The following is a 27195-nucleotide window of genomic DNA, read 5'->3' on the forward strand; positions in this document are numbered from 1 at the left end:
TAACATACAGATAAAACATATTAACAGTACTAGCAGCCAAGCCCATTTAATAGCTTAATAAAATGGTCTCTGAATGGGAGGGGCATGCTGCCTTTCCTGCCTGCCTCCTGTCACCTGTGCTACCACTTCTCCGTGCGCGTCCCCCTCCCTCTTGGTTCGCTGCTGCCGCTAAGTTACCTGGCTTGTCCCGAGGTTGTATGGGGGGTGGGAGAGGGCCACTAGGGGAATGGGGCGGGGGCAGCAGGTGGCCAAGGCACCACTGCCCCAGCATTGGGCATGTTGTTTGTGGGCGGGGGTGAGAGAGGTTGGGGAGAATGGGGAAGGGGCTTACAGACAGCTAGCAGGTAAGTTGCCGCTGCCCCGGGCGCTGGGTGTGTTGCTGAGGGAGTTGGGAGAGGGCACAAGGGAATGGAAAGAAGGTTCATGAGCAGAAGGAGTGTTGTTGGAAGTTGAGAGAGGGGGCAGGGAATGGGGAGGAGGCTGGTGGGCAGCAGACAGCCAAACCACCGCTTTTCTGGCAGCAAGTGTGTTGTTTGGGGGTTGGGGGGGGAGGACACACTTCCAACCGATGGACGCACAGGAATCACTTGGTGAATCTTGCACACCCATTGGCTGGGGGCTCATCATTGCGACATTCCAACCCTTTACAGGTTGTGTATAAGTATAGTCCATAGTCCTGTTCCCAGAAAACACAGAAGAGCTTCAGAAGGTTTTGGACAGGGAAATGATCCTTAAGATACTTTGATCCCACATAATGTAGGGCTTAGAAGGTAAAAGCAGAAGTTTTATTTTGCTCAGAAATCACTGAAGCTGTTTCAGCACTGAGGGGAAATATTCCCAGTCACCAAAACTTATATTTTAGCTGCTGCAGATCAGCTGAAATGCTAACTCCTTCACAAGCAGCCTCATGCACAATTCATATAATCAAGCTTAGATGTTACCAATTATGCACATTTTCTATGGTATTAACTTGCTCACCTTCTTGAATGGCTCCGCTTTTTGCTTTATTCTTCTGCAGTCAAACACTCTCCTTCCCTACTGCAGAAGCACAATTCCCTTTTCTTTTTTTAAACATAGCAATCTGCCACGCTGGCTGGCAAGTACTGCCTATCCCAGCCTGGTGGCAGAAGGAAGCTGTTGAATCTAATACAGACTACTAATCGGGGAAGAGTTGGATAGTAACATCAGTAGCACAACAGTGAAGGCATGAGATTTCTTTCTGGGAGAGGACAAAAGTCTAGAAAATCCCAGACTGCAACTAAAGCAAAAACCATGCTTAGTCAATCAGGTTTATTTACACTCAACAAGTTTAGCAGAATTGGTGCACATGACATTTTATTAAACAAATAAAGCAACTGCCTGAACCACTGAAATCCTCAGAACTTCTCACCAAATATTAACTTTAGAAAGCTCTTGAATTAATACAATTGGTTTGCTGCCTTACCTGCATGATGTTCATCAATCCAGGCTTGCAGATACATGAAAAGGAGTAGACCTGCTACTCCAAACATCAGTACAGAACCATAGACTTGTTTTAGGTTCATGGCCCTACCAGAGGGCTACATTTCCATTCATTGGCTCTCATAGGTTTTCAATTTAGCTTGTACGTTTTCTTCTTATGGTTTTCTTGGAAAAGTCCATCTGGAAAGAAATTAAAGTTTTAAAAAATCATTTCTCTAAATCATGTGTCCTCAACTTACTTGAGTCGGTGAGCATCTTTGGAAATTCGAGAGAGAGTAGTGAGCGCCATGTCCAAATGGCTGTTACAGGAGACAGAGTACTTTCCTCTTCACTTTGCAAAAGAACTGCAGAAGGGGAATAAGAAGAAATTAAAGGAAACCTGGAGGAAGGAAGGGAGAAAGAGAAGTGGCAATAAAAAGGAAAAAAACTGGCGGGGGATTAGAACCCACAATCCAGGATACTTATTAGTGCTCCTGATCCTTCAGCATAGATATTGTCGCTACTGTATCCTGGAAAACTCTCTAATTTGAATTAGGGCAGCCAATACCGAGAGAGCCAGTGTGGTATAGTGATTAAGAGAAGCAGACTCTAAGCTAGAGAACTGAGTTTGATTCTTCACTCCTCCACATGAAGCCTGATACGTGACCCTGGGCCAGTCACAGTTTTCTCAGAACTCTCTCAACCCACCCAGAGGCAGGTAAGAGCAAACCACCACTGAACATCTCCTACCATGAAAACGCAGTAAGTCAGTGTGTGACTTGACAGCAAAATCACACGCAAACACAGCCAGTAACAATCCAAGCCTAACAAAGCTCCTGCTTACTTTCTGAAAACCTCAGCAGGTACTTGGGGAAATATTGGTTAGCAACATGGCACTCACAGGCACTACGATGAGGAACCTCACCCTGGTGTTTTCTTCTCAGAATAGGCATACTTTCTGACAGCTTGTTTTTTTTCCTTTTCCAATTTTACTTTCATCAGTGAAAGGGGTTATCAATGAACTTCATTTTCACAAACAACCATTTCCCCCAAATAATCTAGACCTTTCAAAAAGATCAGAATACTTCTAACCTGCTTTTACCCTAAAGGGCTCTAAAAAAAAATTCTCAAAGCAAAAAATTTCAGAATTAACATTTTGATTTTTAAATTTGAGGTTCGGAAGAACATCAATGTTACAGACCTGTTTTAAGACTGTGTAAAATTTACAAAACAAGCAGAAAAATTTAAATGCAAAGAGGTTAAAGCATACGACAGCATAAGAAATAGAACTGACCGAACACCCTGAAAATACAGACTGTAGTCAGACTACAACAGCCAAATGAAACATGAGATAGAATATCCATGATCAGGATCTCTAATTTATTATTATGCCCTTCAAAACAGCGACGTGTGATTACTAATTTGATCAGGGAAGTGGCAATATGGAGAAGGCTTTCCTTCTGTGCTGTTTATACCAACAATTAAAAACTCTGAATGGTACTAGGGAATGAATATTATATGTGCACCATCCAACATGTCAATAAGCACAAGAAAGAGAGGATAGTGACACTTAAGTCACTGTTCCCTATTCTTGAACAGTAAGATTTTTTTTTTAGAGAAAATAGATGGAGTCATCCATAAACACATAATTACAAAATGTTATGCTCCTTATTCTCTGCCTACTTAGTCTTTGATGGCTTTTATGGTCCAGCAAATGATCAAATGTTTGTCAGCGTGGTACAGTAAAAGTCTTAAAATGTGAGAGACCAAAGTTCTAATCTGTGCTTGGGTGTCGAACTCTAGCCTTCGTCAAGTTGCTACTCTAAGCCTACCCAACCCCACAATGCTGTTGCCAGGATAAAGCAACTGATCCCGTTTAAAGCAATACAAGCAAAATGGCTTCTTTATAATACAAGTGCAACTCTCAGTAATATTAAAAAATGCGCTGAATAAACGCAGTAGCAACAAATACTAATAGCATAAATCCAGCTCTGAAAGACAAGTATCTCTTTTTTTCTTTGACCATTTTGCAGTCACCAATTTAAACTGAAACAAACCAATAAAGAGCTCGATTCTCACCAGATGCTTCAAGTGAAGCAAGCTCAAGCCCAAAGCTTTCTGAAGAATAATTTTACTTGCAACAGAGCCTCGGGAGAAGGAAGTCATTAATTTAAAAGTCCTTTGCTGGCTACTCAAGAGCAGTAGGATATAAGTGTTGATAAAAATGTAATACAGAACCTTTCCCTGAACACAAGGGAAAAGTAAAGCTACTTACAGTGCTTTTAAAAGCCAGAACTTTGTAAATCTATTGAGTATAGTATACAGAAAATATTAAATTGGAAACCAAAGAGAGAAAAGCCCCAATGTATCTTGAAACTCAGTGCAATGATGCCCTTGGAAAGAACATCTGATGGGAGAGATTTTAGTGAACTAAAGCAAACTGTTATAAGCATAAAATAAGACACTTGAGAACAAAGGAAAGTTATTCCAAACGTATTAGATTTTTTTTGTTTGGCATCCCAGTGTTTATTTCTAGACTTAGATTTGTGCACAGACACGGACCTTTGACAAGTTATATCAGATTACCTAAATTCCACCATATGGTTTGCAGAGAAATGCAATTTTACAACAACAATAATGATAAAATACAGGATTTTTCATTGTTTTAAAATACAGCCTGTTGACTTTTATTAAAAATAACATGAACTCATGTAAACAACCACCATCACAGGAAGCACTAGTTTTTTTAAAAACAAAACAAAACTCCAGGTGAGAAATCCTACCAGAAACTAATAATGCATTGGCATATCTTATGTAGAAGTTATCTGTAATACTTCCTCCAGTCAAGACTCTATTACCCTTGCTCCGCCATGACTGGCAAGACCTCCGGAGAAGGAGCTGTATCATCTGAATTCTCCTCCTTCTACCATTCCTTGCTCTTACAAAATGCCTGAGCAGAGATGTATACGGCAGATCTTTCTGGAATAGACCACCCTTCCAGTCCTTCCCTTCTTCCCTGTAACCCTTCACCCAAGCAGAAGTGTCATGAGATCCTGTTTTAGCTGCAACTGTTTCCTGGGCTGCTCCCTTCCTCCAGGAAGGAATTGTTTGCATTCATGATTCCCCAGCTCCGCACCCCAAACTCTATAGTGGGAGGCTGAGGGCCATATAAAGCCCACCCCCCCAACCCTACCTATTCAGGACACCTCCTGACTGCCAGTTGCATTTGGCTCATCGACTGAAGGGTCAGGGGGGGGGGGATCCTGCTGTATCATATGTATATTTAATGACAATCTCCACACAATTATACTAATGCTTTTATGTCTGCATTAGTACTCGCCTGTACTAATCATGCTTATGTAAAGCGTGCCAAACAAATCTCAAGTCCCCACCCAGTAAACATCTGCTTTCATGCATGAGACCTAAAGTTCTATTAAAGAACTAAATATTGGGTGACTCTTAAACTTTGGAGCCAAGGGCCTTCAGTATCAGCCCCACAGACCCAAAATAAAGACATGCAGAACAGTATTTACACTGTGGATGAAAAGCAAAGGAAAACTGGTTCACTGTAGCATTGTGGGGTGCTGGCTAATAGATACTTATTTCAAATTTAGCATCTGTGTTTATAAAAGGAACAGCATCAGGCGAGTTAGTTAAAGAAGACTGAGTTAGCTGCCTAGCCATGAATTGTGATAGAAAACAAGTTAAGAAAACTGAAAGTGAGAAAGAAATTGCCTGAACGAGAAAAATCTAGCCCTCTCTTTTGTAAGAGTGGGGAAAGGAATCTGGCAGATGAGAATATGATAGACTGACGTATTTGAGAGGACTCTGCAAAGAGAGAGAGAAAATATAAGTAAAACTGAGGAAACATTATATTCAAGGTTGCACAGGAAAATCCTTTCTGAGTTAGACAAAAATCCATATAACATTGCATTCTGTTTCCAGATGCTACCAGCCAAAGACTTCTGGAAGCTCAAAAGCAAATCATGAAGCAGAGTGTTTCCCCTAACACCAAGTATTCCAAGGTACGTTGGCTGCTGATAAATCTGCCATAGATTTGTCTCATCTTCTTTAACACTTCTAAACTACTGGCCACCTTGTGGCAGTAATTCAGTATGTTAATAATGTGCAATAGTTATATTTGCAGCTTTACTTTATAAGGCCACCTGAATAAATTGGGAGGTATGCCAAGGCTTTCATTATGAGAAGAGTCACTGAAAATGACAATAATGCTAGGAAAAGTTGAAGGTAGCAGAAAAAGAGGAAGAACCAACATGAGATGGATCTTGACTGCACTTAACACAACATGCCAAGGTAGGAAGGAATAAGAGAGTAAATTCAGTGCACGTAATACCATGACACTACACCAAATTTTGGCAAATTATTTCAAGAATGGCACTTGTTTATATCTGGTCTCACATGCAGACAACCACATAATTTTCCTGCTCCAACACATAAATTCTATTTTGCTGTCATTGCTGATAAGAAGGGCTAAAATGGACAGAAAAATAGTTTTGTATAGTTGGAATGAAAGGAGATTGATAGGTGAGGCTCAGCAGGGTAGGTGGGAAATATTAATCAGAGGTGGTACTACATCACGAGTCCAGTGACCTCCTATGTTTTCTAGAAAAGAATGATGTATTGATACCAACCTGTGAGTTATGGCACAATCCTATGCATGCTTACTCAGGAGTTAGTCCTACTGTATTTAGTAGAGTTTACCCCCTAGGGCACGTACATAGGACTGCAGCTTTAAGATGCACCTACAGATAGCATTTCACGAAATTCGGAAAGCACTCCATTCTTTGTTTTCAGTGAAGGAAATGAAATATATGCAAGATTTCATATCAAGCCTAAATTTATTTTACTGCCTTGAGCGCATAAAATGGATTTCTAACTTAAGATATAAAATTATGCTCTTTTATATATTTATCAAATTTAGAAGTGTTAACAGTACAATCCTAAAATTTATGTCTTTCGAAAGCCATTGAAGTCACTATCAATAGAAAGGTACAACTCTGCCTGGGATTACACTTCACGTAAAATCCTAAGCAGATCTATTCAGAAACCTACTGTATTCAATGGGGCTTACTCTCTGAAAAGCATTTGCAGGATTTTATGGTTAAGTTTTCTACACACAAAATTATGACTATACCTAATACTTGAGAGAGCTGCAAAATGATTTAACCTATGCTAACTCTGCATGCATATTTGGTTTTGTCATTTGATAGGAAAACAAAATCTGAAAATAGAAAACATTTGCAGTAAAGAAAGTTATTTTGATAGAAATAGTTTACATAGCCTCAATAGGACCAGAAGAATACTGGGATAATGAATTAAACTTTATTACATGGAAAATAGTGAACTCTTCAATAGCTTATGGAGCAGCAGTGGCGTAGGAGGTTAAGAGCTCATGTATCTAATCTGGAGGAACCGGGTTTGATTCCCAGCTCTGCGCCTGAGCTGTGGAGGCTTATCTGGGGAATTCAGATTAGCCTGTACACTCCCACACTCACCAGCTGGGCAACCTTGGGCGAGTCACAGCTTCTTGGAGCTCTCTCAGCCCCACCTACCTCACAGGGTGTTTGTTGTGAGGGGGAAAGGGCATGGAGATTGTAAGCCCCTTTGAGTCTCCTTCAGGAGAGAAAGGGGGGATATAAATCCAAACTCTTCTTCTTCTTCTTCTTCTTATCATTGTGGTCAGACATATTGGAGCACACTGACTGAACAAAATTAGTCACAATCAAACTGGCAGCAAAAAGTCACCACGGAACATCTGTGTGGATTCTGTGAGAAGAATAGTCCTCCTGAAAGAACAGATTACACTGCCAGGCTGAGAGTATGCTGCAAGAAGTTGACATTGCTTGGAGGAGCTGTTGTGGTCTGCAGCATGCAAGAGGCTAGATAGTTTCTTGTTTTGCTCATTCCGCACATGCAGAATAATGCACTTTCAAACTGCTTTCAGTGCTCTTTGAAGCTGTGCGGAATGGCAAAATCCACTTGCAAACAGTTGTGAAAGTGGTTTGAAAACGCATTATTTTGCATGTGCGGAAGGGGCCTCAGTTTCTTCAGGGAGAGAAGTTGTAGATAGCTTACTTTCTTTTGCATAAATCCTTGTAAATGGGTTGATTCCTTATGGAAATGTCTCACTTGTTTCTGCTTCCATTGAAAGATAATAATCATATGTTAAAGAAGTTTCTTGGAGAACGTATGGCAAAAAAAAAAATCCCCATTGTAGGATAAGTGGTTTGTAGTGGTTTTTTTTATTCTCATACCCTTAGGTATAATACCCAGTCTTTTGCACTTGGTAAAAAAGATTATATCAGTTTGTACCTGTTCAATTTTTTTTTAGGTCAATGGATTTCAATTCCATTGACCTAAAAATGGATTTCCATTCCATTAATGAAGTTAAGATAATTTTAGGAGCAGCTATTAAGATAATTTTAGGAGCAGCTGTGTTGTTCTGCAATAGAGGAGCAAATTCGAGTATAGTAGCACCTTAAACAGCAGCAATATTAAGAAAAGACTAAACTTTTGGGAGTCTGTGAGCACAATCCAAAGGGAGAGGGGGCAAATTCACTCCTGGGAGGAGTGCGCTGCCAAGCCGGAGAATTTGCCCTCCCTGGGGCACTTATCCTAGCAAGGGGCAATTTCACTGGCATGTGACTGCCGTGCCCCGCCAGTGCTGTAACTTGGCACTGGACACAGCACCAGCATCCCAAGGCCCCTGTTGCCACTGCCAGCATAGCAGGAGTGGCTGAGGGTATGCCAGGGGAGTAGCCAACATTAGCCAGCCCCCTCTCAGCCTTTGCTGGCATTATGCCAGTGGGCCATTCTTCAGATTTATGCTGCCCTTTTGGGCAGCATAAGTCCATTGGAGCCCATAGAGCTCCTCAGCAGTGGGGAGGCTGTTGGACTTTTCCAGCCTCTCTACACCACTGGAAAGCGGTCAGTCACAGCGGCATCCAGCTTGTGGATGGAGTTGAAAGTCCCCTCCTTCAGACATCTGATAAAATATCTGATATGAGAACTTTGATTCTCAAAATCCTGTCGTCACTAAAACGCTACCCATCTCAAATCTTGCTTTTCTACTGCAGATCCTCCTGAAACACATTTAAACAATAATCATGTCACTGAAAATACGTTGTATGTACCAATTACACAGGATTTTTTGGTTTCTTTCTTAGTGTTCACATTTACCTAAATTAGACACCAGACAATTTTGTTTGGTACCTCAGGCTAGACTTCCACCCAAGCAACAAAAGCACTAGAAGCAGTGCTGGGGCCAGCAGCACAAAGAAAACAAGAGGCCAGGCTTATGCCTTGTCATTGCCTCCCAGACCTTTACAGCCAGCAACAGTCTTGCCAATAACAACCCTAATCTCTCACCCATTCTTTCATTTGACTGCACACCAGCATTTTCACAGATAGTTACTACATTTTTTTCAGCACTTGAACCAAAAGGGGATGTCAAACTACTTTACTCTCAGTCAAACATGCTGCTTGTTACAATCAGACAATGAGTTAATCAATCTCCCCTTCTTCTGACAATCACTATGTAATAAAGTTTTGCTCTCCAACTCTGCTACTAGCAGTTTTTCTGGATGGAGGGAGTAAGCTTCTGATGTATTTACCTCTCTTCACCCCCCAGGATTAATTACTATCCAAGGTTGGGAGATGAGAAGCAATCAATTTTTCTCCTCACTTGGTGGTGGTGGTGGGTGAAAATGGGACATGCTCGGCTACTGATCTAGCCACTGCAAAAGAGATATGAGATGTAAATCATTTCTTATTTCAAGCTGAGAGTCTGAAGCTAACCCCCGACTGATCCCTCATTAGTTGCAAGTCAGCCTCTGATAGTCGCACATAGCTGTTCCTGCAATTAGTTGCAAACTGGCCACAAAGAGCCTGTCTATTAATTGACTGCTTGATTGCCAATGTTCAATAGGCTATGAGCCAAACTGGCAGGAATATAAGCACCCATATTCTTTCTGGGCTAATACCATTAAGAATTTGTCATGGGAAACAAGGATTTTTCAGGGGTGCCTATATTATGGAATTTTCTCCCCAAGACTTGTATCTTGTATCTAAGGGCATTTAGGTAAAGGTACCAGCACTTCCAAGACTCCTCACTAGATTTAATGGCTGTTTTTCTCTTCTTGTACTGGTGTCTGGTTTTGTTTTTGTTTTTTGCTTACCATTGAATGTATTGGCTGCATTGTGGACTTCAGAGACACAGCTGGTATTATATTCCTATTAATGAAATTAAGTATTCCACCACTTTAGTAGGCTGGTTCATAGCACTTCTAGGGTCTCTCTTCAAAGAAAAACTGGCATATTAACTACATTGGGTCACTTAGCCCACAATGATTTCCAAGTTAAGCTACATGCTCTTGCTTTGCAAAACCTGCAATTTTACATTCTGGTTCCTATAGAAACATTAGCTGCATATAATTTGGTCTGATTTAGTCATTTTCTTCAGAATAAATATCCTTTTGCTAACATCTCGGTTTGTACCTCAACTTTAGCTTTGCGACCTAAAATGGACACATGCCCAAGTCAGAGGTCTGCCTCAATCCTATTGACTTAAAGGCCTTTTCATGCTCCAAGCTCAGAAGGCACACATGATATCAGCTCCAAAGTGTAACATTGGCTCATTCCGCACACGCAGAATAATGCACTTTCAAGCTGCTTTCAGGGCTCTTTGAAGCTGTGCGGAATGGCAAAAACAGTTGTGAAAGCAGCTTGAAAGTGCATTATTTTGCGTGTGCGGAATGAGCCATTGACAATGCATTAACTAAGAAACAGTGGTAATGCTTGGACTGGAAAACAGATATTTTGTCTTTTTCAGCATTTGAAATGTCTTATAAGAAATACAAAACAAATGGATTAATTTTCTTCTGCATCATTATGAAAACACACCAACACAGCTGAATTAATCTAGGGATTTGTGAAACTCACTCCAATAACTGGGCTGGAAATAGTTTTTCTACCTGCCCCAGAGGCATAGCTAGGGAAAATGGAGCCTGGGCCAAAATCTGAGCGCCCCCCCCCCCCCCGCCCATGTATGTTTGTGTTTTTTGTATTTTTAGTGGGGTTTTTTTTTCAGTTTGGGGGCTTGGCACTGGACACTGCCTGCAGGGGGCACAATGTTTAGGCTAGCAGAACCAAAAATATGCCAGATGCTCAAGCTGGATTAATAAAAGGAAGGGCACTACAAATCTTTTTTTCAAATTTATAATGGTTACAGCAGCATACATGAGAATCCCAGAAGAAAATCAGTTCGTGTTTCATAGATCATAGCAAAGCTTTTGACTGGGTGGATCTCGAAAAGCTTTGGCTTGTTTCAAAGAAAATAGGTGTCCCACAGAATTTGATTGTTTGATTGTTTTGCTGCTTGTAATCTGGACAAGAAGTCAGTGTTAGGGCAGAATATGGAGAAACTGAATGGTTTTCAATTGGCAAAGGTGTTCAATAAGGATGTATTGTATCTCCCTGTTTCTTCAATCTACACGCAAACCACATCATAAGGTAACCTGCATTAAAGAAGGTGGAGAAAACACTAGGGAGACAACATTAACCATTTGAAATATGCTGATGATACCACATTATTGGCAGAAATTAATGAAGATTTGAAATTACTATAGGTGACTATTAAAGCAGAAAGTGCCAAGCAGAACTATAGCTAACCAACAGGATGACAAAGGTATAATGACTGCTGGGGAACTACTCAACTTTATGCTTGACAACGAGAAAACTGAAATTGTTGAAGATTTTCAATTCATTGGCTTCATTATCAACTAAAAGAGAGACTAGACTTCGACCAAGAAATCTGAAAGAGACTGAGAGTCTGAAAGGCAGTCAAGAATAAACCATCTCTTATATAAGTATGCATGCAACAGTTCACATGAAAACTATACTGAAATTTTACCAAGTACAGTTGTCATTTCAAAACACTAAGAAATTTTATCCACATATTTCATTTTAAAAATATTTTTGGCAACAACCCTAATTAAAACATGAAATATTTTAATTTTATTATGTTCAGGCATCGTTTTAATTAAGAGTCACACACTTCAGGCTCAGACTATTTGCACACTGAATGCAGCTTCAGAGTTATTATTCTGCATAGGTTTCAAAAGTGTCAGCCTGATTAATTAATGCAGTTAATGAAATGATTTGTGATCTACAGCCAGTGCACATAAACTTTCATTAAAGCCACCACTATGACACCAAAATAGATCATTTCTTTCTGTGTCAAGCACAGCATGAGGTAACTTTTCCATTAGAATACTCTGCAAGAATTCTCTTAAGTTTATACCATTAACATCCTGGGGAGAAAAAGGCATCTTGGCTTCTCTTTTTCATATACAAATTCACAAAGCCTTGTAGTCCTTAATCTTGACACCTAGGGATCCACCCCACATGAACTCTAGAGTTCCATTACAAAGAACTATGCTACTATGAAGGAGGTACAACAATAATTTGGAGTCTTACTAAAAAGTCACTGTCATAAATCCTTTAAGATACTTAGAATGTCATGATTTTCAAATATTTGAGATTGGGAAAACTAGCACATAAAAGTCACGTGTTACTATTCCTAAACATTTATATCCTGCATCACATAGTTTCTAAAGGACAGACCAACAACCAGATGGACGCTTTGGTACTGCCATATGCACAGACTGATTAAACTCAACTCACATGCCAACACTCACAACAGGCTGTGTGAATTGCCTTAACAACCCAGTGAAGCAAGATATCATTATTCCCATTACATATGTGGGAACCTGAGATTAAATTAAATAATGTATATATTGCCTTTCTGTTTCGCGGCCTGTATTCAAGACCATTAAACAGATGTAAATATAATATGTGTTTAGAAACACCACAACACAACACCCTAGAAAAAAAAACTCAATTCAAAAGTCTTCTGGGGAAAAAAAAAAATTACACTGAAAGGCTTAAATCCTTCAAGATACTTAGAACAGTGGTTCTCAACCTTCCTAATGCCGCGACCCTTTAATACAGTTCCTCATGTTGTGGTGACCCCCAACCCTAACATTTATCCATTTTACAGATGCAGAACACTGATGCAGAGAGTCTTAGGTGACCCCTGTGAAAGGATCATTCGACCCCCAAAGGGGTCCCGACCCATAGGTTGAGAACCGCTGACGTAGAATGTCATGATTTTCAAATATTTGAGGTTGGGAAAACAAGCACATAAAAGATGAAAAGTCACTTTCCTCTGTCATGTGTGGGGGTCATTTGGCCACACCCCTCCCCCTGTGTTGCCTCCTCCTTTTCCTATGCCCCCACTTACCAGCCTGAGCCTCCACTTCTGGCTACCTTAGGATGATGCCACCTTGGCCGCGCTCTACCATCCCCTCCTGCCTGAGAGAGCGAGGCCAGTGGGGTGGTTCTCCTCAGGTCTTCCTGCTTTCCCCTCACCATCTGTGAGGAGCCACCAAACCCGCAGCAGGGAGTGAGGACAAGGGGCGTGATGGCCTGCCTGGTGGTGGCCTGTCAGGCCAGAAAGTGAAGAGTACCATGAGAGGTCTTTTCAGATAGAGTTTTCAGGAGTTCTTTCTGGCTCTCGCATTCCTCCATTGTCCTCGCATGGGAAGCAGAGAGCCACCAGCTGCCCTGCACAGATTTGGGGGGGGGGGAGATACAATTTCACTGCTTGCCTTGGAAGCTATTTACTGCAGATACATCCTTGCTTTCTAGTCACAGTTATCCTCCATTTTCGCAGACAATATCAGTGCTAAGATGAAGCATCAGATGAAGGAATGGGCCACTGTGCCCTGTTTGCTGGTCGTTCAGGATAACTGGATGGCCACTGGATGAAATGGGTTGCTGATCTAGATGGATTACTGATCTGATCCAGAACTACTTCTATTTTTAGATGCTTAACTTGATGTTTTGAGACATATCAAAATGACCAAAGGCTCATTTCTGCAACTGCAATCACTAGCGGAACATGTCTTCTTTAGATGCATGTATGAGGCAATTTGTGTCAGGTCTTCCCTCCATTTATTATAGGACAGATGAAACAGGGAAGCTGACTGCCTTTCCTAGAACTATTCTCCAACTTTAAACATCTTTTATTGAAATCTCATTCATGTACAAAAAGTGGACCTCCCTGCCCTGTTCTGAGTTTCTTCTAAATGGGTATCATCTATTAGCAGTTTTATAAATACTTGCTTTAAATAATTTTAAGTGCATGCTTCCATGCAAACACTTGATGTGCTGCTTAGTCATGAACATGCTTGCTCAAATGCAAGTCACACAGATGAGATGGGACTGTTCCTAAATACATGTTTTTAGGATTAATATTGTAATTGGTGCAGCTTCAGTAAAGACCAGTTTCCAAAGAAGTCATCTACATCTGCTCAACTGAATGCCCACCAGTGATCTCGCTTGTACATAAATTCTGGATACATACTCTGCACAGTTTAATCTGTGAGGCATGACTTTGGCTGCTGTACACATGCCTGTGATATACACAGGAGAAGTGGCAATTACAATTCTTCTCTGTGTTCCTACAAGCTGAGAACTTCTTGTTTCCAACACACCTTCCAGCCTCCTTGCATTCAACACAAGATTGCAGCTCTGGCTGAGCTGCTCCCTCCCCAGCATCTAATCACTTCCTTCCGAGTAGAGTGAGTCGCCCCTCCCCTTCTTTCATTCTTGGCTAGGCTGAATACAAGGGCAATGCCAGCAACATGACTTCGTCTTAATTTCTCTGCTCTGCCTAAAGCTAAATTAGAGTCTGGAAGTTCCTACACAGCAGCACCTAGCTGCAAGCTGGTTTGGCAGGAATAGAGATGGAGCAGAGTCAGCAAGGGCCCCTTCTCTGTGTGCTTCCATTGCTCTATGTCTTTCCTCTTTCTGTGACCCTTTGCCTTCTCTAAGCTCATGTCTTTCTCCTTTGTTGGCTTGTATGCGTATGTATTTATATTCATACCCCATTGTCATAACAGTGGGTTACAAAACAAAACAATCTTAGCAGCTTACAATACAAAACACAATAAACATAACATGAATAAAACATAACAATTAAATCAGCAATAACAATCACATTAAAATAACTCCACACCAACTCCAGACCAGCAGCTGTTGAAGAGGTTTCCAAGAAGGCTAAGACTGGGTGAAGAGGAAGTCTTCACCATGTGCCTAAACTCGTAAGGGCACATGGCAAATCTCCAAGGGGAGACTATTTCGGAGCTGGAGACAATCACAGAATAAGTCCTCCTGTATGTCCCCACCTCCTGAGCCTGAGTACCATCAGAAATATCTCTGCCCAGATGCATAGCGGCAATGGGGACATCCAGGGTGGCTTGTCCCAGGCGCTGCCATTGCCGTCATGTGTCGGGGTGGGGGCATGGCATGGCGGAGCGGGGGCTGGCACGTGGGCAGCTCATGCCCTGGGTGCAGTTCCCCCTCCCTTCGTCACTGTGTTCACCTGTGATCTCAGTGCAGGTACACATGGACACAGGTGCTCATTCTGGTAGGCAGGGCCCAAGCCATTTAGGGTTTTGTACATCAATGTCAATCAATGTACATCAACTGATTTGGGACCATCATTTCAAAATGATCTTTTATTTTAAACCCTTGAAATTAAGAAGGAATTGTTAATGGTCTAGCAAAGTAACACTAGACCAGTGGTTCTCAACCTGGGGGTCGGGACCCCTTTGGGGGTTGAACGATCCTTTCACAGGGGTCGCCTAAGACTCTCTGCATCAGTGTTCTCCATCTGTAAAATGGATAAATGTTAGGGTTGGGGGTCACACGTTAGGAAGATTGAGAACCACTGCACTAGACCAAAGATGGCACATACAGAGAGAAAAGGTGACAAGCAACCTCCCCAAAAGGAGGTGGCACAGAAAAAACAAGGAAGCGGCAGGAGGGCAAAGTGGTGGACCGGCTCAGCTACAGACACTTCACAGGGGAAAAATCCCTCCAAAAACAAAAAAAAATGAGGGAAAATCACACTGTGAAACAAACAGTTTCAGGGTAAGTACTGCATGCATAAATGTCCTGTGTATATCTGTCCACCCCATGACTTTTGAGTTATCTTTTAAAATATTCTTTGTGTGTGCGTCTGTATGCAGAGAGAGCTAATTAGCAGAGAGAGCTAATCAGATCTTCAATGGCCAGTCAGATGCCCTGCTGGACAAAAGCGCTACTTGGCCACACCTACTTTCTAAAAACACTCGGGAAGAGTCAGGAAAGGTATCAGCAGGTGTTATGGCACCCATCGCTGCTATATTGGGGACCCCTGCCCTACTATATGTGCCAAGGCAAGCTGTAACCCTCCTCTTTCAGCCCAGGACTATTGTTTCTTCTGAGTTCAATGAGATTTATTCATAGTTATATGAATATGATTATAGCTTCACAAACGAATCTGCCTGCTGTATTGTCGAGGCGTTCACGGATGGATTCAATTGGTTGTGGTGGGTTTTCCGGGCTGTGTAGCCGTGGTCTGGTGGATCTTGTTCCTAACGTTTCGCCTGCATCTGTGGCTGGCATCTTCAGAGGTGTATCACATCGTGACACAGTGTGTAACACACTTCCCTCTGTGATACACTTCTGAAGATGCCAGCCACAGATGCAGGCAAAATGTTAGGAACAAGATCCACCAGACCACGGCCGCACAGCCCGGAAAACCCACCACAACCAGAACCTGTCTGCATTTAAGCATTTTATAGGAAAATAAATTCCATTAAGCTCAGTAGGATTTACTTCTTGGTAAGTATGTTTATAATCAGGTAGCTCAAATATTACCTTAAAAGTTTCCTGCAAGGGATGGGAAGAGAATGATAACTGGAAAAGAGGGCCCATGTGCAGTTGTAAGTTGTGTGTAAAAAAGAAATGAAGTCCAGTTAAACATGCAGCATGGCTTACATGTCCTCACTTGTCATTCCTTTTGCAATGTTCTAGAAGAACATTGTTCTAGAAAAATTACTTAATTTTTTGTAAAAAATTCACACTGAAGACCTGAAAAAGCAAACTTGCTCCTTTACAGCTTTTCACAATGCTTTAGTGACTCTATTATTCTGAAACATTATAATTGATGCTACGCACAAACATCCCACAATTTGCATTTCTCAGGAGCCATGTGCTAAGCTTCCACTAACTTTCATTGATCTTGCACCCAAAACTAAACTCACAAGTCAGGTCAACCCTAACCACAGACAAGATCTGTGGTCCCTTTAAACTTTGAAAGTTTGTTACACATAAAAAACTAAAATCTATAGACGATTAACATAATGTTCTATCTTGATTTGTTATTTTAAAGTATAATATACAAATAATATGGATTCCTGATGAAATCCCCAAGGTGGGGCTCTCCCAAGTGGAACAATAAAGCAGCCAAAAAGTTATCAGTTTAGATCCTTTGGAATTCATATTTTTCATCTAGTAATTACACAGCATATTTTAAGGGATCCAAAAACTTCACATGTCGTATTTCAGTAAATAATCTAACCAATTCTGCAAAGGAACTAAGTATCCATCAGGGTTTTTATTTTTTTAATCCGACTTTTCATCTAAGGCGCTCAGGATCGCACATGTGGTTCTTCTCTGTGGGTAAGCTACTGGTCCAGTCACACAATAAGCTTCACGGCAAAGCAAGGATTCGTCCCGTTTTAAGAAGCTCCCCACCCACCTCTGTGGCTCCGTTTTCTTACTGACACACTCCCAGGGGGCGAGGAAAGCACTTCGAGAGAATATTAGTTTGCCTAAACTGCCTGCCCTCATACAAAGGCACCAGACGGAGTCTCCGAGAAATTCTTCCTGTTACTGTTTCTCCAAGACATGGTTTGCCTTCGGCCATTCATTTGCCAACCTGCTGAGCGCACCGGAATTTGCCGCGTCTCAAAAACTCAGGCTTTGCATACTGAAGGGATGGCCTCTCCTCCTTCCCATTTTCACAGATGCACGAAAAGCAGACTCAACAGGTCTGCATCGAAGGGGCTGCGTGTGTCCCTTCGGGGGCAAAAAACGCAAGCCAGCGCCCCAGGCACCGTCTCATGCGCGGCGCAAAAAGAGAGCGACGGAGGCGAACGGGTTCCAACATGCTGGAAAAGGGACGGGGAAGTCTCCCCGACCCCTTCTGTGGTGTGAGCGGCCGAATGGCGCCTCTCAGCTCCCCCAGCGTCACTCCCTCCCTCCCTTGCCCCTCGCACGGAAGGTCCTCTGGGAACTTTGCTCTTTCCCCTCTTTGCAAACTATAGCCGACCTCAAGCGGAGCTGCGGAGTTTACTTCACAGTAAACTCCGCCGCGTGGAGCGAGGGAGGGAGCGAGACCTCGCCACGGACTCTCCAAGCCCCGGAAATCCTGCTGCGTTTTTGCCCGGCGAGCCTTTCCCGGCACCGGCAGCAGCTGCGCGCCTCTATCCCCGAGGGCCGCTTACCTTGTGAACCAGCCCGAGCCTTGCTGGGGAATGGGATTTCCCCGGCTCTGCTACCGCAGGAGCTTGACGCGCAGCCCCGCCCTGCAAACTTCCCAGCCTACCCCTGACGGGGCGGTGGCTCCTCCGGGCGCGCTCGGCAGATCTGTCCTGCTTCGGAGTCTTGCAGCCCGGGCAGCCGCCCTTCACACTCTGCATGAGCAGATATAGAGACCCGGGACGTCTCTCCTTTCACCCCAACAGAAGGGAACTTCTTCCAAACAGCGTCCTCGTTTCCTGCTTTTTGTACAGTGGAGCCAAAAGACCCCGCCTTGGGAGCAGTGGGATTTACTGCCCCCCCCCCCTTCTTTACGAGCCAAATGATAAACAGACTTTACAGAAGTACCCCAGGTGCCCCCTGGCTCTACACGCGCTTTCAGAAGAAGTATCTTTAAGAGCGTTTCTGTTTGTCGCCGTACCTGTTAAAGGTGCTGAAGGTATGACACGCACATGCAGGTGATTCCAGTAGGGAAGAAGTAGAACATTAAACTCTCTGGAGTCCCCCGCCCCCCTTCTTTCATAGCAGTTTTGCAATGCACTTAAAAACGGGGGGAAATCTATAAGGGCTGACTTAAAAAAATATTGACATCAGGGGCATATTTAAGATGGAGTTCAACAAGTTACAAAACTCTGTGCCTTTGTTTTAGCATATGTAAAGGGCCTCTCCTGGCCTGCAACTGGGCTGAGATGTAAGAGTACCCAGAACACCTGTTACAATCTCTAAAGGAGCCTTTCCCAGGAGAAATGAAGTTCTGTCCTGCATGCTCTCGCTCTCTCCTGAGACCAATATTTGATGGTATCAGTGTATTCAAGTATTTGGAGTGACAACTAAACCTTTCTGACAAATACAAGATTCCGAACAAAAAAAGTGTTTTTCTTTGCAGGAGGATGAAGAGGGATTTATATCCCTCATTTTCTCCTTTATGGAGACACAAAGGGGCTTACAAACTCCCTTCCCTTCCCTCCTCACAATAAACACCCTGTGAGGGAGATGGGGCTGAGAGAGCTCCGAAGAACTGTGACTAGCCCAAGGTCACCCAGCTGTTGTGTTTGGAATGTACAGGCTAATCTGAATTCCCCAGATAAGCCTCCACAGCTCAGGCAGCAGAGTGGGGAATCAAACCTAGTTCCTCCAGATTAGAGTACACCTGCTCTTAACCGCTACACCACTGCTTAAATAAAGACAATATTTAATGTAGCAGAGCTCATAATGTATTTTTGGTTTTGTATGTTCTCTGGTACAACTGCCAATGTGGTGCTGTATTGCTTATTTAAGCACAACAGATACCACCTTACTTTTAGAACAGCTTTAATATCTTTTTCTTACAATCTCAAAGAGAAGAAATTAAATATCAGGAAGAGGAGTCAAGGGGACTACCTGTGGAGGAGAACCATCTCCTCTGCTTGCCTGGTGCATCCCCAGCCAGGTATCATCTTCTAACACACAGGTAGACAGGTATTATCTTCTACCCCACTAAGCTGTGTCTTCACATCAGACTTTTCTTCCTTGCAGCTCGAGGCCTGAGCCTCTCAAGACCTTGTGGCTTGTACTAGGAGCAACACGATTTGAGGGAGGTTCAAACTGAAGCAGGAGCTGTATAAATATCTGACATCATAGTGACTGTGAGATAATTAAACTACAGATTAGAACTGGGGGAGGAGCTGATATCAGGTTAGAGTTATTTGAGTTAGAAAGAGAAAGCCTGTGCTTGTTTACTCCAAAGCAAGGAGCATTGTGTTTAGCAAGGCTTACTACCAGAAGTGTGGATACTGTTGTAGCCTTGGGCACGGATTGGACTTATGTGCAGGTGGCTATGAGAAAAGTAAGAATTTTCCATACATAAATTTTAATGTTGGGAGAATCTGTGTAATTTAAATTTAGGGCTCTTTTTTTTTTTGCTATCCAAACTAAATCACAATTGCAGTTTAACTCCCATGTCTCTTGTCCTTGTCTCTTCTCTTTGTTATACTACCCTAGTGAGAACCTTTCTTGTGCTCTTTTGTATCTTTTTTTTCTTTTGAGGCTGGAAGAAATATGACATACCATTACATTTATAGCATTGCTGAGCCATTTATAATCTTTACTGTTCTCTCTGAATCCTTTACAATTTACAGATAACAAAGTATACTGCCCTAAATATTCCTGACAAAGTTTCCTGACAACAGAAGCATGCATGCTTACATCCCTGTAACACCTCTAGTAATGTAGTCCCAAATCAAATTTGCCTGTCTTTTACGATTATATTTGAATGGCGTAAGTAGTTGCAAGTTGATACAGTAATGTGCTAAGGAATGATACCTCTCTGTGCTACGCTTGTGTTGTTGACCGATTTTGTCTCTTTTTTTATTGTGTGTTTATCATTGTTCCTACAGTCTTCATAAAAGATCACCAAGTAGTTTCTGGAATCAATCATTTATGAATGGACTAAGCAGTACAAGTGGCTAATGCCAAAATATAATGAAAAGCCATATTCTGATGTTACATTTGATTGCAGTATGGGACAGACATCCTACACATGATAGTTCTGGTCAGTGTGATGGCCGTTTCTTCTGGATAACAAGCATATATTAGGGTGCTGTGTGGTTTCCGGGCTGTGGCTGGCATCTTCAGATGCTACACTTCATTGTTACTCACTTGCCAGGCCACTCCTATTCAAATGCCCTCCCCTATTGACCTTTACTCACACATATATATACTCCACTTGCTTTCCTTTCCTACTATCAGATCCTCTGAAGATGCCAGCCACAGATGCAGGCGAAACGTCAGGAGAGAATATTGCTAGAACACGGCCATACAGCCCGGAAACCACACAGCACCCCAGTGATTCCGACCGTGAAGGCCTTAGACAAAGCATATATTAGTTCTTCAGGTTTGCAAAAAAAAAAAAAATCTGAAATCTAAAAAAATAAAACATTGGAGTTTATTTTTAAAGAAGCCAGCAATGATGAAAGGAGCGACTTCAGCTTTTAGCAACACATTCCCTCAGTGGCTGTTGCTTGCCAACCACAGGTTCTTGTCTTGGGAGTTTTTGTGCTTCAAAGGTAGGGAAAGCAGCAGAGCTCTTTCTGGGCATATTTGGCCTTTGAGGAAGGATTCACTGGGACCAAGGAAATTCTTGGCAACTTTGTGGTAGAGTTTGAGGAGGGGAGAGGCCTCAGCCAAATATACTGCTCCCCTGCAAAGCAGCCATTTTCTCCAGGGGGACAGATCTGTGTCGTTTGGAGTTCAGTTGCCATTTTGGGAGATCTCCAGGTCCTATCTGGAGATTGGCAATCCTGGAAGCAGCCTCTGGGTGACTTGATACCACCTGACTTGCATGACTCAACTAGGCCTGGCTGCTTGCTATTGTTCAGCAGCAGCCACACTATGATAGTCAGTGTAATGGAGTGGTTAGAGTCTCAGAACAGGTTCAATTAAACTGTCCTCCCCAGGTACTGTTGTCAAATCTCTAGAAATTTTTCAAACTGGAATTGGCAGCTCCATGGAACGCAGGATATTGCTTTTGTAGCTTTTGCAGTCTTATGTCAAATCTTGAAAAATAATACAAGTGGACAGTTTACCACTGGTAAGGCTTCATCTGAATTATAATGTTGAGTTCTGGGGTATTGTGGATCAATGAAAATGATGCTGAGTTAAAAATAAATCAAAAGGAGGTGTACAAAGAAAGTAAGTGGTCTAAAAGTAAATTATGAAGAGGAAAAGAAGAACAAAATTTGTGTTGCCTGGCGATAGGAAATATTCAAAAGAATGTCAGAGAGGAGATACAATGAAGATAGGTTAAGAAGCCGTGTTTTTATCCTACACACTAGAGACATTTGAACCTTTTCCAAGGCTTTCATTCTGTATTTTGGCAATACATAAGAGGTAATTGAGAAGCATTCCTGGAAAACTAGGTATTTTCAAAAGTATGAAAACCTTGAATCAATATAATGCATTGCGTGCAGATAGGTAGAATTCGCTTTGGCAATCAACAACAACATAACTCCAACTTGGAATAAATTGGGCCGCAGCCCGTTTATTAGAACAGAACAGAAGCTGGGGGAGCAAGAGGACCCCATCCTGCATCTGGCCAGCATCCCCCTGCTAAACCAGGCACTGTCCCCAGTCCATGATTGGGGATGGGACAAGAAGTTATTGGATGCCACCTGGGTGCAAACCCATTCGTAGCACCCCTTCCTCTTAAGGAGGCCCCCAACTGCGGGAAATCCGGCTCGCAGGCTTGGTTTTCCATTAAAGGATGAGGTCCTCTGCCCAATACCGCCAGGCTGCGACAGATGTAAAGCAAACAGTAAAATCTTAACCACATAGGGAGGGAGGGTGAGGGATCTTTGATCCTCGGCTGAAGGAAGAGGCCGGGGCTTGCCATCTGCTGGCTTTTAAAGCAGGCATGCCTATCCCCCTTGGCACATGACTCAGGCTCCCCCGAGTCATGCTGGCTCGTACGTAGCCACGCCCCATCCCCGCCAGGAAGGGAGGAGCCAACCGTCTCCCTTCTGCCCCCGTTAAGTCTGGGGCCGGTATTTCTCGTTATGCAGAGTGACCTACAGCTTTAAACTTTGTCTCTGCTTAAGTGGAGTGCCCTTCAGCAGCATAATACCAATATATGTTGGCATATCAGCACCCATATGTTCATCTAGTGGTGAAAACTGCAGCTCGGTTGAGTCCAAATTACTATTTGGAAAAGCAGCATGCTGGAGTCAGAGGCCCACAATCCCCTCCCTCTGTGAAGTCACTTCAGAGCTCTACTCACAAGCTGTTTAAAAAGGAAAACAGAACTCTGGACCTCCTGGCTTCTTATCTGATTTGGCTCTCAGTGACTGTTTTGCAGATTATAGATAGTGTGGCAAGCAACAGTAATGTGAGGTAACTGGGTAAAAGGAAGCCTTTATAGGATAGCTATAACACACAAAAACTAAAATAGAAACTGTAGTCTGTTATTCAATGAACTGGTGACCTTATGACTGGACTCTGCCACTTCAGAATCAAATAATTGAGTGCTGCAGGGGGGTAAAATCTTCCATTTAGAAAATTAGATGTTGGCTGGAAGATTCTCCTGGTTTTTCATGTGAAAGGATTTTTTTTATATACTGGAGAATTTAATCGTGTGAGCCATCTATGTGCACTCTGAAGTAGTATAGTCCTCTTCATGACCTGAGAAAGAACAGGCCTCTGCTTTTCATAGTTAACATTTAAATATACTATTCTCTTGCTAAGTACTTTTCAAGCATCCTGAAACGAACCTTTGCAGCTCTGTGGTGAAGAAAACAACATTTATATTAGTAAAATGCCAGACAGTATGAATGTTCAAACCTTGTAGCGTGGAACTGCTTTCCATTGTAAGTGGAACGTTTTCAAATCTGCAGATAAAACAGAAAAGGTTTGGTTTATTGGCTTCTGATGTCAAAACAGCCCTTAACTCCACATTGAAACTGCCTTTTCCTTCCTGCCTCTCCTTGAGGAATATGGCATTTATGAAGCATCGTAACTCAGAAATGCAGCACATGCTTTGAATGTGCAAGGCATCTGTAGGGAAAGGTGGCAAGCAAAGACTTTTCCTAGAGCTGATGCCAGAGACAGTAGACAATGCTACAGTTCTGATAGACTTACAGGGCAATCCTAAACAGAGTTCCACTCTTCCGTTGAAATCAGTAGGCTTTCAAGGTTGAAATTCTGCTCAGGATTGAATTGTTATCTAAACATGTAATTACCTAATGTTGCGATGACACACTTCTAGCTAATTGCCTTGCAGGAATGTGGAACTGAATCCTTCGTGGGCTTGACCTACCACCAGTCCCCTACTGCCCTCCCCATGTCACAAACACCAAGCTAGGATCGGTCGGGCTACAGCAGCTTGCCACCCATTGCCCCGCTGGCCCCAGCACCTGCCTTCTATTCCCCCGCCCCTCCTACTCCTTCACCCACCCTCCCTCCCTCTGTCTCAAACACCAAGTCAGGTCCTGCCGGACCATTGGCATCTTGCTGCTTGCTGCCCTGCCAGCCTTGGCACCATCCTCCCATCCCCCCCGACCTCACCCGCTTCTGCCCTCCTGGCCTCCCACTACCCCAAACACTAAGGCAGGGGCAGTGGGACAATAGTAGCTTGCCTCCTGCTGCCCCCAGGCATCAGCCCCCCATTTCCCCACCGTCCTTCCCATCTAGAACCCATTTTATTTGAGTATACAATGGGCTTTACTACTAGTTCAATATAAGGCAGTTTCACATGCCTTCTGGGACAGGTTCTGCAAACAGTCAACTATTCACTCACTAAATTCTATAATTCCGACTACCTTTCCCTTTGTCTTAGCTGTCTCTTGCCCACACTTGTTTCAGTGGAGGATATACCCTGTTTCCCTGAAAATAAGACATCCCCTGAAAATAAGACGTAGTAGAGGTTTTGCTGAAGTGCTAAATATAAAGCAGCCCCCAAAAGTAAGACGTAGCAAAGTCTTACATGCCCATCGACCAGAGCATGCAGCTGTGGAGCGGAAAAATAAGACATCCCCTGAAAATAAGACATAGCACATCTTTGGGAGCAAAAATTAATATAAGACACTGTCTTATTTTCGGGGAAACAGGGTGGATAGGTGCACTGGTGGCTATCTTGCAAAGAAGATAAGTAAAGGCAATGGGGATGAAATGGTTAAATAATCTGCAGGGAGAAACAAGATGAAAGCTTCAGAATTTCCCATAACCTTTATTTCCCAGTTAACCCTTGCAGCGGTGAGTGCTGAACCATATCCCTTAATTTCCAGAGTATGAGGTAGGCCTCCTTTCAAAGTCATGGACAATTGAATAATTTTAATACAGTAATTTACCCCATTAAAGTTTTATCTCAGTTTCTTTAGGCACTGCTGCTGCTCAGAATACCTGTAACATAATCTTTAAGCTCCAATAGCTTGTTTCCATTTGACATGTCTCAAATTGTCATACACACTTATCGTCAGAGAATGAATAGGGATTACTTCACCCAGTAGCAATGAAAGAACTGAGCCGTTGGAGTGAAATATATGTTTAACTGTATCTAGCAAATGTAGATAACAATTTAGGGTGGCAAATATGAAATTGGAATTGCTGAAAAGATTTTAAGCATCTCCATAATTACCTTAAATGGAACTGAACCTTTTCCTTGGGGTTTAGTATGAACTAGGGACTTGCAGACATCTAGAATTCTTTGGTTTGTCACAGGAATTAAAACCTTGAATTATGCAGTATCCAAAGAGAAAACAATGGATTAATTTTCCTGCACAGTGACCCTTAGATCTATGCATATAGACCTGCTACAGTTAACAGGTGACTGTGTCACTCACAAGCTTGCTACTGTGAAATCAAATAGCTCTCAGTCAAGTGAGGAATTACCCTTCATTAATCTGAATCAGGTCTTTACATGAGGCATTTTGCAAACCGGTATAAACCTGTGGTTGCAGAACTTGGTACGGGTGTCTGGATAAAACAATCAATTCGCTAATTTAAACATTATTATAGTGCTTTTTGAGTGTCCAAAGTGTTTTAAGCATCCTAATTATGTACTCTATACAACTGATCTATAAAGCCAGTCAGTATTGTTATCTTAACATATCTGGGACCAGTAGTGGCTTGCCTAAGGCAATCTAGCTCTGGTGAGATTTGACCCTGGGATCCTTTAGTTTATTCCATAGCTCATGCTCTTAGGAATTACTTTATATTTACATCTAAATGTATTCATGTGATTTGTACCCTAGCTCGTCCTGACATTGTAATAATATGCCAATCTGATCACTTCAAGATACCCTGCAGAAGTCCATAAAATAAAATTAGCCCTGCTGACTGATGGAGGACAGTATTTTTTAGAATCTGCCATCTTGTAATCTTCAACAGCAGTTAGTACTGGTCGGTATACTCAGTCCTACCAAACTGCTACTAGAATATCTATGCACCCTTTCCCTCTTATCACCCTGGAAGTCAGGGTGGTGTAGTGGTAGAGAGACTTGGATCTAAGAAATTGAAGTTCAAATCCCCGTTCTGCCATGGTAATCTTTGGTAATCCTTGGTAATCTTTGGCCAGTCATGTACTCTCAGCCTAATTTACTTCACAGGGTTGTTGCGGTGAGAATAAAGTGTAGACGAAGAGAATGTTTTGAGGAACTTTGGGTTCCTATTAGGAATACAACTTGAATATAAATAAAGAAATTTATTTGAATATAAATAAAGAAATCCCCGGAGCCCCCCGGGGATCGGGCGGTATATAAATTGAATAAATAAAAAATAAAAATAAAATAAATATAAGAAACCTCTGGCTCTTTTGAGCTGCTAGTTGTGTGTTTGTAAGGTATAGCTAAGTCCCACCAACATATTTAATAGAATTAACTGGGTATCTTGAAGGTCAGAGACAAATATGCATGAAGATATACTGGTGTGTGGCATAATTTATTTAGATATTGTGTATGCAGTGTGATTAGAACACTTTAAAAATCAAATACTCTGGATTTTTCATTTTCAAGAGAGTACCTGCCTCATTAAAAAACGCAAGAATCTTGACGTTATTTTGCCTGGTATGATGCTATGATAGACTGCAGTATTCCATCTGTCTAATACAGGCATCCTGGGCATGAACATGCCCATGAACTAAAACATTGTGCTAGGAAAATCAGACACATCAGCTAATCCAATCATTTCCCATTTGGCAATTTGATACAAAAAACCCCCTCCCCCACAAATGATTAATACAAAGTAATCAATACTTGCCTAAGGCCAAACTCCTTTTTTTTACCGAGTCAGCTGAAATGTGTGGTAGTATTTCAAGAAGAATGGTGTTCTCACTAGTTCTTTTTGCAATACAGGTTTCCTTTAGAGTGGAAGTTTAATTGTAGAAAAAAATGGTGGGTAAGTTGTAGCTGATTTAGATAATTAATAATTAAAAATGGTGGCATTTACTTCCATATAATTCTCTTAGGCTGTGTCTGTACTAGAAAAAAGATGTAGATTGACCTGATGTCCGAAACACCAGTGAACTGTGTAATGTTCTGATGGGCTTGATTGCTAATATGATTTCATTTAGTTTTGGCAAAGTCTTGTGATAGAAGCAATACAGCCATACTTAAGATGTTACAAAAATGTTGAAATTAATTTAAATATAATCCTTGTTTGATATTATTTTTATATTTTCTTCTAAATACAGATTAACTGAAAAGAGTCCTGATTATGTATTGACAAAAGACATATTTTTTTATGTTTGACAAAAGACATATTTTTTAACTAGAGGTAAACAATAGCTGCTGGTCCTTAACTTTTGATCTCTGAATATCAATTAGCAATAAAGTC

At 42.1% G+C, this 27195-nt stretch overlaps 1 protein-coding gene across 2 annotated transcripts in view; it reads right to left on the reverse strand.

Annotated features, from left to right (window-relative positions):
• CHST9 (carbohydrate sulfotransferase 9) overlaps positions 1-18031 on the reverse strand; it is a 90079-nt gene extending 72048 nt beyond the window's left edge. The window contains exons 1-2 of one of the 2 annotated variants that reach the window (XM_048507272.1): positions 17862-18031; positions 1445-1641 (exon numbers count right to left, since the gene is read on the reverse strand). In XM_048507272.1, the coding sequence (XP_048363229.1) occupies positions 1445-1544 (100 nt within the window). In that variant the 5' untranslated portion in view covers positions 1545-1641; positions 17862-18031. Of the gene's footprint in view, positions 1-1444; positions 1642-17861 lie in introns of those variants that run through there. The other variant, XM_048507273.1, reaches the window with a different exon arrangement.
• Between the last annotated feature and the right edge of the window lie 9164 nt (positions 18032-27195).

Source organism: Sphaerodactylus townsendi, linkage group LG09, assembly GCF_021028975.2.
Source record: "Sphaerodactylus townsendi isolate TG3544 linkage group LG09, MPM_Stown_v2.3, whole genome shotgun sequence".
Taxonomy (NCBI): Eukaryota; Metazoa; Chordata; class Lepidosauria; order Squamata; family Sphaerodactylidae; genus Sphaerodactylus; species Sphaerodactylus townsendi.